At 44.7% G+C, this 11044-nt stretch overlaps 1 protein-coding gene across 2 annotated transcripts in view; it reads right to left on the bottom strand.

The window, feature by feature from the left end:
* GYG1 (glycogenin 1) overlaps positions 1-11044 on the bottom strand; it is a 62108-nt gene that overhangs the window by 39093 nt on the left and 11971 nt on the right. For both annotated transcript variants that reach the window (XM_019631374.1, XM_019631375.1), the window contains exon 5: positions 6548-6674. In XM_019631374.1, coding sequence (XP_019486919.1) covers positions 6548-6674 — 127 coding nt within the window. The remainder of the gene's footprint in view (positions 1-6547; positions 6675-11044) is intronic.

Below are 11044 nucleotides of genomic sequence, written 5' to 3'. Positions count from 1 at the left end.
GCTGGCTGCTGGCCGCTCACGCTGGCTGCCAGCCACTCACGGTAGGTCACGGCAGTCCACTGCAGCCCCACTTCAGTCTACACTGTCGCCGGTGACTCTCGGCAGCCCAGCTCCAGGTGGAGCTGTTGTTCACCATCTTAGTTGTAGAGGGCAGTGTCACTGGCCCTCATGTGGGATCTGAACTGGGGACCTGCTGCTCAGAGCTGGCGTCCCAAGCCAACTCTTAACCAGCGCGCCACTCGGCCAGCCCTCACAGGAACAATTTTATGTGAAACTCCTCATGTGCAATGTTCAGTTAGGCACCACAAACGAGAAACAGCACTGTTTGTGTGATGTTTCTCTGGAAAAGGTGGCGGCAGTGCTAGCCGTCCTCTGCCCACTTCCGTCACTCGTGTTTTCGGCTACATGGCCACTCACTCTTGTAACTTCTCAGACTCACTCTTACATAAACAACCCTTTTCCACAGCCAACAGCCACCACTCCTTTCTCATCAAAAAAAATTCCTCCCCTTACCCACTCACAGTCTACATCAAGATTAATAAACCCAAGTGCCCAAGGGGTGGGCTGGTCATGCAGACCATGGAGCAAGCACGAGTGCATGTCCCACCACCAGCCAACAGCTGTGGCCTCCAGGGACCCACCCAACTTTTTCTTCAAGCTCAGTGACCCTCCCAGTCATGCTCTGGAAATCAGAACAACATCAGTGCTAAAACCCAGACTTCAATAACCTAGACTAGGAGCTAGCTAACCACATCAGCTCCCAGGCTGGCCTGTCTTCACCAAGTAGGCCAGGGAAAGCCCCACAAAGCCAGGCCACCGGGGAGACCTTCCTGGGGGAGGTATGCCATTCTTAGACTCTCCTGGATGACTGTCTGCCCATTCATTCATTCATTCATTCATTCAAACAAAAACCACGCCCACGCACCTGCATCTGTACAAACGTCCTCTGCCTTCCTTCGTGTGATCACCCTGACTCTTTCCTGAAGCCGGCCTCTCCACTTGTGTGCTGGGACGCGTCCCCGCTCACCTGCTCAAGGACATCACTAGCAAGTCGCCCTTCAGCTTTCTGCATTACTGGGGTTCTCTCCCTCCCTCCCTCCCGGGTCATTCCCATCAACATACAAATATGCTGGAACTTTTCCCATCTTGACAAGACAACCAACACTAACCTCTCTCGGCTCTACATCCCCATCCAGCTCCCAGCTCACTGCTCTGCTCCCTTTTAGAGACAATGTTTCTGAGGCGTCGTCTCCATTCGCAGTCTCCAAGCTCCATTCTCTTGGACATGCTCACTTAGGCTTTCTCTTCCACCCCTCCGCCAGATGTGCTCTTGCCACAGTCACCAGTGACCACCACATTCCAGGTCCACTGCCAGTGCTGAGTTCTCCTCAGTCTGGCCTATCACAGCGTCTGACTGACACAGATGGATCAGTCCCCTCCTCTGTGAAATGCTTTCTTTGCTTGGCTTGTGCAACACCTCCCTTTGCTGTGTCTCCTCCTGCCATGCTGTTCTCAGAGTCTTGTCCCTGTTAACTCCTCATTTTCTTGCCTCAAGGCTCAGTCTTCAGGACGCTCTTCTATCATAATCACATTCTTGGTTACATCACCTTGTCACCTGGCTATAAATATTGCTTATGTGCTGACAAGTCCATTAGTTATGTCTCACCCAGACCTCTCTCCTTAATTCCCAACTCTTATACCTCCTTACCTATTCCATGTTTCCACTAGGACGTTTAATATGCACCTCAAACTTAATGCACCCCAAGCTTAACTCATTCAATACATCTCTGGTCAATCCTTGCCCTCACTAACCTGCTTCACCCACAGTCTTTCCCGTCTCAGGAAATGGTGACTCCTTTACTCCAGCTGTGCAGGCCCCAGACCTGTAACAGTCATCTTTGACATCTTTCGCCCACATCCCACAGAATATCTGATTTTTTTTCATAAGAAGTTGGAAATCTGAGTTTCATGTGAAATTCCCTAATTTGTAAGCATTGACGGCTCAGGAAATTAACTACGTAACAGAGACAAAACATGTCTGTGGGACAAACCCAGTCTGAGGAGGTACATCTTCCACGCGATGCCACGAGCTTCCTGTCCTACCAAGATGCATTTCTCCACCAGACTTCTGCCCAGGAGATATCACTCCTTGTGCCCATTTTGCCTATTGTCAGGGCAGCCTCCAAAGGCTGGGCAGGGTCTGAGGTGGCAGCTTTTCCTTGGTGATGAGGACAAAGGTAGGACAGCAGAGTAAGCTGATCATCTGATAGAGATAAACACTTAATGATGAAATTGGGACGACCAGATGGCCATGCTGAGAAATGGGACATCTGGGGCCCCATGGGCATCACTAACACCCAGAAAGAAGGAACAGGACATGCATGCAACCATCTCTTGATTCTTCTTCAACACACCATCCATAAGGGGCTGTGCCACGTGACAGGCAGGAAACTGCACACTAAGCAGTTGCTAGGTTGACCAGACTACAGCTCCCACATTCATCTTTGGGGCCCCCACTGATCAGACGCATGGCACCTCCCCATGCTCCAGGCCTGCCAACTGAATGAACAGGTGAGGACCAACAGATGGCAAAAAAAAAAAATAAGGGTGATCCAGACTACAGTGCTCAGGGTTTTAGGGGAAGAGGTCGGAGTGTGAAAAATGAACACAGAAAGACTGTGGCTTCAATGAAAATAGTCATGGGACAGATGGAGCCAAGGGCACCTCAGGGCATCCAAAAACCCCCAATCAAATTAGAAATACACAAGAATGACAGAATTTAGCAGAAATTGAACTTAAGGTTCAATTTCGTTTTTGGAAAACATTGATTTTTAAAGAGGTTTGATAAGGCCTTAGTAAATATGCCACATTCCTGAAAAAAAAATAATGGATATGAATTATCTTCAGAAAGGTTAAAGCAGTGAACAAATGGAAAGAAATCTTTTAGGATTCTCAACCTAGTTTCTGAGACTAGGCCCGGCGGGGTCTCAGATCACATCTAAACTCAAATAAAAGAGTAAGTGAAAATGCTTATTTGGAAACTATTTGGTAAATCAGGCTTTGTAGTGAATCAATTTAACCAGCTAATTTGTATGACAATTTGAAGCGGTACCAGAGAATTCTTTATCTCTGCTTTAGGCCCATTTCATACAGCGTGATATGACATACACAGCTTTTCGTCAGTGAATATAATAGAATGCTGAAATGGAGCTAAATGACTAATTTTAAAAAGACTAATGAGATTTTGCCTAGTGCTACGCATAAGCCAAATTCTATGCTACACAGATAAAACAGGCCCTCCAGATGGCGAAAACTTAAAAGAAACTAATATTGACTAAAAGTCTGCTATTTCCCAAACATTATGCTCGGTACTTTTAGAAGTATTATTTCACTGAGAAATGCATTCTGAACTTGTTTCTCAATGCATACATTACACATTAACTTAAAAATTACTAAACCAAGCATTTTAGTTCTCAAATTATGCTGTGTTAACGAGGATCTTGTATTACAGAAAATATTACTAATTGTTTTTATAGAAGCTATGTTTGAGTATTCATTCAAAGGGGTAAACTATTAAGTGTGATTCCTTTATGTTTTGTTCTATCCAAATGATATGTAAAGAAAAGTATGAGATGTGCTGCTTTCATGGCTCAAATTCAATTCAGTTTGCTTCATCTTAGGCTATCCTTCAGCAGAAACTTTGTGTAGTAACAAGGCAACTATTCTAAGATATCCAAAGCTCTAAGATATCCAAAGCTCTAAGATACCCCCCAAAGCTCTGAGGTTCTGGGGTATCTAACACTGCCTTGGCGACCTCATGACACACGGCTGCTTGCAGCTGGAAAGACAAATTCTCCACTCTTTCTTGTATGTACCCCAAGTTGCTCTAAGCCACTCCATGGTTTCTCATTCAACCTGCCACCACCCATGCTGTCCTAGGAAAGGCCTGGAATCACAGAGCCACTCGGTCCTGGAGGCCACTCAAGGGTATCCTGAGCCCAACAGTGGGTTTCAAATTCATGGGGAGTTCCCAGAGGCCCACCGGGCTCTTTGTGGCATAGTAGTGGTGGCCCCAACGGTCAGGACAGTCCACTTCAGCTTAGAGATTTGGACCACAATTTTATATTAACTTGAAATAAAAAAATAGATGTAACTATCTGCCTTTTCAGCCCTTCCCAACTGGAAAAAAAAAATGTCAGGAAAAATGTCTCTGGAGATGGATCTCTGCAAAAAAACAAAACAAAACAAAACAAAAACCAAAAGCACTTTCTGGCAGAGGGAAGGGAAAAGGAATTCTCTGATCTGGTGTCAACATTACTAAGTAGAGAGCAGTGGGGTGAGACGAGGCACCACTTTGAGCAGTCTTATCGCAGAAATGCAGAGCTGACGTCCCCAAGCGTGAGCTGCACAGATGCACCATTAGCTCCTGTCAGGCCACAGGCCAGGTGACGTCCGGCTAATGGATGGTATCACTCCCAACTTCCTCAGTGCGTCATATACTCTATGATTACGGCAATAATCCAAGGAGATTTCCAAAATTAGCACTCATCTGTCGAGCTAAGAAGGAACCATCCTAACCATTTTGGCAATTTACATCTCAAACTTTTTTTTCTGGGAAATTCATTTAGAGGATATAAAAACCACTGGGGAGGCAAATGAGTCTATCTTCTGCCTAAAAACTGCTTCACCAGCTTGTTTTTCTTTGTCAAAATAAAATAAAGGCAAGCAGTGTCTGTGTGCACCAGGCTATGATAGAAAGGTACAGTGTGTTCAGTTTGGGTGGTAAGGTGAATATCAGATGAGCTCCAAATGAACCATAGGGAAAATAGTTGCTAGGCACCAGGGGCACATTACACAGACAACACGAATCTTTAAAAGCTAGGATGACTCTGTGTGGGAACTGAGACCAGCTGGGAGGATGTCAGAGTCACGTCTCCCCAACAACCTCACCCGAGAGCCCATGCTCACGGGGCAGAAATAAGTGGACTAGCAAGCAGAAGCGCTCACAATAATGATGCCTTCTCCTATGCACGCTCATCTTTTTGCTTGTTCAGCTGAATCGAGTCAATGACGTTAAGCAACTGCCCTCTTACAGACAAATTCAGTTCTAGGGGGTCAGCTATCAGGTTTGCAGAAACACTGTTCAAACTGGCAGGGTTAGTTACAAGCAACAAGGATTAAAAAGAATCAGGCCCACATTTTCAAGCAAGACAGGTTTGTTCCTTATAAGGCCAAGGACTGAGAGGAAAAACAATGCTTCCCCTACCCCAGGGTCTGCCCGGAAAAGAACAGAAAAGGAAACATTTTTGCCACAAAAAGCCAGACATGCTCATTACTGTGGTGCAAGACTTATAGAGCAGACTCGGGATAGTGAAATACGAAGAGTGAAAGGCCGTTTGTTTTCTGCTCACTCAGGAATCCCCACGTGAGGCCCAGAGTGGGGCACCAAGCCCAGCTCAACGGAGAGCTTCGCTGCTCACAGCTGTCTAGGGATTAACCTGACAGCTTGGCCTCCATTTGGGAAACCTGAATCATCTTCTAGGTGCAGCACAAATGAGTCAGAGGCTAAAGAACAGGGCCTAGAACTCAGTGAGACAAGTGCTACAATGAGGCTATATTACTTGCTGAATTAGGACAGCACCAGGGACAGTGCCAAACAAGCACACTGCCAAAAACAACACGTTCACTGAGCACTTGACATGTGTGGCCTCACTTCATCTTCATGACAACCCTCTGAGGGAGGTCTTATTTTCCTCCTTGTTCTGCAGATGGGGAACTGAGGCACAGAGCGTAAGCCATATAGCAAGTAAATGGCAGAGTGAGACCATGTGCCGTGGCTTTGTGGCTTCAGAGGCTACGCTTGTGCTATACCACCTCTCAAGCAAAAGGGACTAACAGCCTAATGTTTACTGAGTGCTAAGGGTAGGCCAGACCCTGTTCCAACCACTTCACATGATTACCTCCCTAAATGCTCACCATAACCTTTGAGGGACCCGGAGGGCAGAGAAAAGTCTAGTAACTAGCCCAACTTCCACTGAACTAGGAGCTTGGTAACCAGGAACCACCCAGGAAGCAGCTACTCCAGGATGTGAGCTGAGGGGCTCCAGCTCCACCGCCCCTGCTCTTGACCATGACGTCACACTGGGCCAGCATCTTGCTCAGTCCCTGCAGCCACGTGGAGGGAACTGCTAACACCCTCATTTTACCAGAGAGGAGACAGACTCAGCAGGCAGCACGGGCAGAAGGCGGGTCTGCACCCAGTCTGTGTTTGACCATGATGTGCAGATGATTTATCGGAGGGGCCAGGCACCCCAGGAACCAATGGGACCCTTTCCCCATAAGGCAGCTAAGTGCCCTCAAAGTTACTCCAAGCACAAAGCGATCAATAACATCAAGGCCTCTCCCCATCTCATGTTTCTTATGTGAGAAAGACTTCCCTCAAAGTTCCCACCTGTTATTGCCGTCAGACTGACAATACATTCCAAAAATATTAAACCCACTCCCTGCCCCCACCATCCCCAATAACAATTAAACCGTTTGTACTTACGCTTTAAATGCTGGGAGGTAGGAGTATATAGAAATGCTGCTTAAGTTATAAATAAATGGCAGGTGTTTTCTGATATCTGTTGTTGCCCAGCTGCTAAAAAACATGTTCAGTAAACCCTGGTCCCCGCCTGAAAGGAAAAAAAAAATTATCATCACAGACTTCAAGGGCAGTTTGATAATTTTATAGGAATATATACCTAGACCTTAACAAACAGGTACTAATTGCATTTTTAAAATAAGAAATTCCATGTTACACCTACTAAGTACATGTTAGGAAGTGACCATTTCTCTGAGTCAATTCATTATTTCAACAAATATTTACTGAGCAGGTACTGTGTGACAGATACTGCATCAGGCACTAGAAAGTCCATGGCTAACAGAGACGTGGCCGTCACCTTCACCAAGGCCCGGGAGGGGTGGGGGTTCAGCAAACCAAGAATCAATAAACCTCATCAGAAGTGGGGAGGCGGGCAGTGAAGGAAAAGACAGGGTACCCTGAGATGCACGTGCAAGTGGCTTAAGACGTGGTTTGGTGGGTATGGAAAGCTTGCATGCGGGATCTGCATTTAAGCCAAGGTCTGAGGAGGACCTGACAAATGCTGGGGAGAAAAGGAGGGCAAATGATGGTCCAGGCAAAACAAAGGCACCCACCAAGACCTGTGGGGAGCAGGAACACGAAGCTATGGAAAGGATGGCCCATGCAAGTGCACTGCAGAGTGCGAAGGGCACCAGGAGTCTCAGTGAGGTAAGCACAGGCTAGACACCACTGGGCCTGGATTTTAGACTTTACTCAGTTAAAGATTTAGACTTTCTGTTAAGAGCAAGGGGACACAAACAAGTAATAAAAAGCATGAGAGCAAATTGGGATAACGGAATTGTTTTCCGGAGCCCCCAACTGTTGACTCATTGACAGAAGACCACATCTCCCTGGTACGCTCTCCTGCCGCTGACCCAGCCTCCAGGCAGGCCCAGGTCAGTCATCACTGGGGCCAAGGTCAGCCACAGACAGCACACTGCTTGCTCAGCCCCTGGGGGTTCCTGGATTTCATGCCTTCCTTGGAAAGTGAGGACCATGCCATTCATTTAAAAGAAATAAAAACAATAAAAAATCTAAACACCTAAATCACAAACACACAAGTCACCAAACAGGTCACTACTCCACCTCCAAACATATTCCACCACAGAGCCCATATGCCTTCTGTTTTAGGCTCACGAGAGGTCAGAAAACACAGAAGCAGAATCTGCCCTACAGCAGAACAGCTCAGGTGCAGATATGTGGGTGTGTGTACCTGTGTGTGTGTTGGGGGCTGGGGGGATGGGGGGTGGTGGCAGGCAGGGAACAGTTACCTCCCTCCTCCATCTGCTTTGCCCCAGGACCCAGTTTCCTTTCTAAACATGCAGCAGGTCTAATTGGCTGTCATGACTAATTGGTTTTTCTTGGGTTTGAAAAAGAATTTAAAAATTTGGATATTTATTTAACATTTGGAGCTAAGTCATAAGAACAGGGCATTAGGTTTACAGTCCAACCTCACCTTTTCCTTCTGGTGTATCCTGTCCTTTCCAAATACCCTCAATCTACTCTAGCGATCAAAGGCATTAGCTGAGCACAAGTCTAGGAGCAACCCCTCTGTATAAGGGGGGCTCTAACAGGTACCCATTCTTCAAGGGACAAACAGCTCAACAGAAAATTGGACATTCACCTCGTAAGCTCTAAAGGACAATAAAGATGGCATCAGGATATGCTTCACTTGTTACGTGAACAAAAGAAGATTTTAGCTATATAGACAACATATTTTTGAGACACAAAAAATTAAAGCCAGTACACCATATAATTCATCAGAGGCTCACTCTGGATTCTACAGAGAAACCCCAAAGTTAGGCATAGACACTAGTAGTTGAGGTACAGAGGCCTGAAGTCTTACTAATCTCCTTTTACATATAATCATCAAAATCAAGGCTGAGGAAAAGTTCATAGCAGCTTTATTCATAATAGTGCAAAACTGGAAACAGCCCAAATGTCCTCCAAATGGGTGTATGAACGTGATACTGCTCTACAATGGAATATTACTCAGCAATAAGAAGAAATAAACTATTGATACCCACAGCAACTTAGATGGATCTCAAAGGAATTATGCTGGGTGAAAAACTCCATTTCCATAGGTTCCATACTGAATTATTTCATTTATATATTATCTTTCAAATGAAAAAATTACAGTGGTAGAGAATAGATTCACAGTTGCCAGCATTGTGGGTGGGTGGGGGGGGAGGGAAGGGGAGAGCGGTGGCCATGGCTACAAAAGGGTGGCCTGAGGGATCCTTGTGGTGGAATTGTTTTGTACCCTGACTGTACCTACGCATGTGATAAAATTATACAGAAACACATCAAGGAATACGTGTAAAACTGGGAAAATCTGAGTAAGGCTGGTGGGTTGTATCCATGTCAATTTCCTGGCTGTGGAATTACAGTCACTCAAGATGTTATCATTGGAGGAAGCTGGGTGAAGGATATATGAGATCTCTCTATATTGTTTCTTATAACTGCACGTGAGCCTACAATTCCCTCAAAATAAAAAGGTTTGGTTGTTTGTAGTCTAAGGATTATGTGATTAAAATGCTAAATACAGTCAAGAACTGTTAGTCATTAGATTCTCAGTTGCTCAAGCTCATAGATTATGGCTCTTGGTGCTTACCACTATAATTCTAGCATGGAGCAGAATGGCCTACACGTAAGTAAATTATTTGTGGGATGAATGAAAGAACATTGAAGATGATCTGTATCAGCAGAAAAGTTAAAACAACTTAAATATTCCACCACAGAGGAACGATTACACTGCAATACTAACCATTCGTGGCAATATTATTCAGCCATTAAAACTAATGGCCATAAAGACCATCACCCACCGTGTATAAATATAAGGAGTCACGATGATAACTAAGGACATAACCACTCATATTGGAAGAAAATAAATAAAACAGTAATTGTGCTATGAGGATTGGTATGACAGATGTTCCTTCCCCCTGACTTTTCCTTAAGATTGTTATATTATTTTTGTAATTTTAAAATTTGTTAATACAATTAGTGGCAGGAATGAAAATTGTGTTAAGATCTTATCTTTCTAAATATTCTTTACTTCTTAATTTATTTTTGTTATGAAGTATATTACCAAAAAGCATATGTGTAGGTTATAAAGCATATTAATAATAAAATTATTCACCCAACATCCAATTTAAGAGCTTGCACATCATTAATATTGTTCAGTTCTCTGTGTGGGCTTCCCAGTCCAACCTCACTCTCCCCTCCCCCAGAAGTAACCACTAATCATGAATTTTGTTTGTGATTGTCTTGATTTCCTTTATTTTACCACGTATGTAGGAATTCCCAGACAATATGTGTAGTGTTGCTGGTTCTGAACTTCGTAAAGTTGGGTATCACACTATATAATTTTTCTACTGGTCTTTTTTTTTTTAATGCCACATTATAAGACCTTTTTCTAATTAAGCGATTCCCCTTCAAGTGACTATGTTCCACATGGAATGCAGTGAAGAAATCTAATTCCATGAAGGTCAGAACAGTAGTTGTAAAACAGAACTTTGCAATCCCATGGGGTGAGCCTGGGAAACAAGACAGAGCTGTTGATCCCTCAGAGCCCTGGCTGGCTGCCTCTGGCCATTCCCATGTTCCCTCAGGTACCCTACAAACAGCTTCAGTCTCTTGGCTGTGAGCCTCAGTGGGGGCAAGAAGCACTGGTGGAACCAGATAAAAGCAGGAAGTGGAAAAGAGGGCAGGAGACTTGTGAATCAACTCGCAAATCCTTCAACACTCCCTCAACCTTGCCTCCAGAGGGGACACTACAGACCATGAACCTTTCATGGCCACTGACCTCATTATGTGACTACAAAAGGTCACCTTTTAGCCAAAAATTGTGAATTAAAAATAGAATTAAATACCACCTAGACATCTGTGGCTTCTTAAGTAATTTTTAAACTCAGCATTCTAACCATCTTTTTTCCCAAATGCACGATCCACATCTCCAAGTCAGGCAAATGTTTTATAGCTTCATCAGAAAAACCCATGTTCGGTGTAATCAATATCCTCTCTTTGGAAGTCACTGCATTAGAGCCGAGTTCAAAGGACAGTGAAAATCTAAGCATGTCTGTGCTACAAAACCTACAAGGATACCATGAAGACTGCTGAATTTTCACTACAAAAATCCCAGGGCTTGTGTCCAGCACATTCCAGTCAAACTTCCAGGGGCAATTTTATGTATTCTGACAGGTTAAGACATTTTTAATCACAATCATTTCAGAACCGACCAACATGATTATCAGGTGTGCTGGCAGCTGTGATCCAGCAGGCCGGGGCGTGGCGATGACACAGGTGAGAGATAGAGAGAAAGGACACGGAACAAGCGGCCCTTGGCACCTGTTTTATGAATGAAAGCAAATATCAGGTGCTAGTACTGTCCTTTCACCAGGCTGCCTCAGTGCCAGTAATAAC

The sequence above is a fragment of the Hipposideros armiger genome, unplaced genomic scaffold (genome assembly GCF_001890085.2).
Source record: "Hipposideros armiger isolate ML-2016 unplaced genomic scaffold, ASM189008v1 scaffold_995, whole genome shotgun sequence".
Classification (NCBI taxonomy): domain Eukaryota; kingdom Metazoa; phylum Chordata; class Mammalia; order Chiroptera; family Hipposideridae; genus Hipposideros; species Hipposideros armiger.
This window is presented reverse-complemented; position numbering and strand designations above follow the sequence as displayed.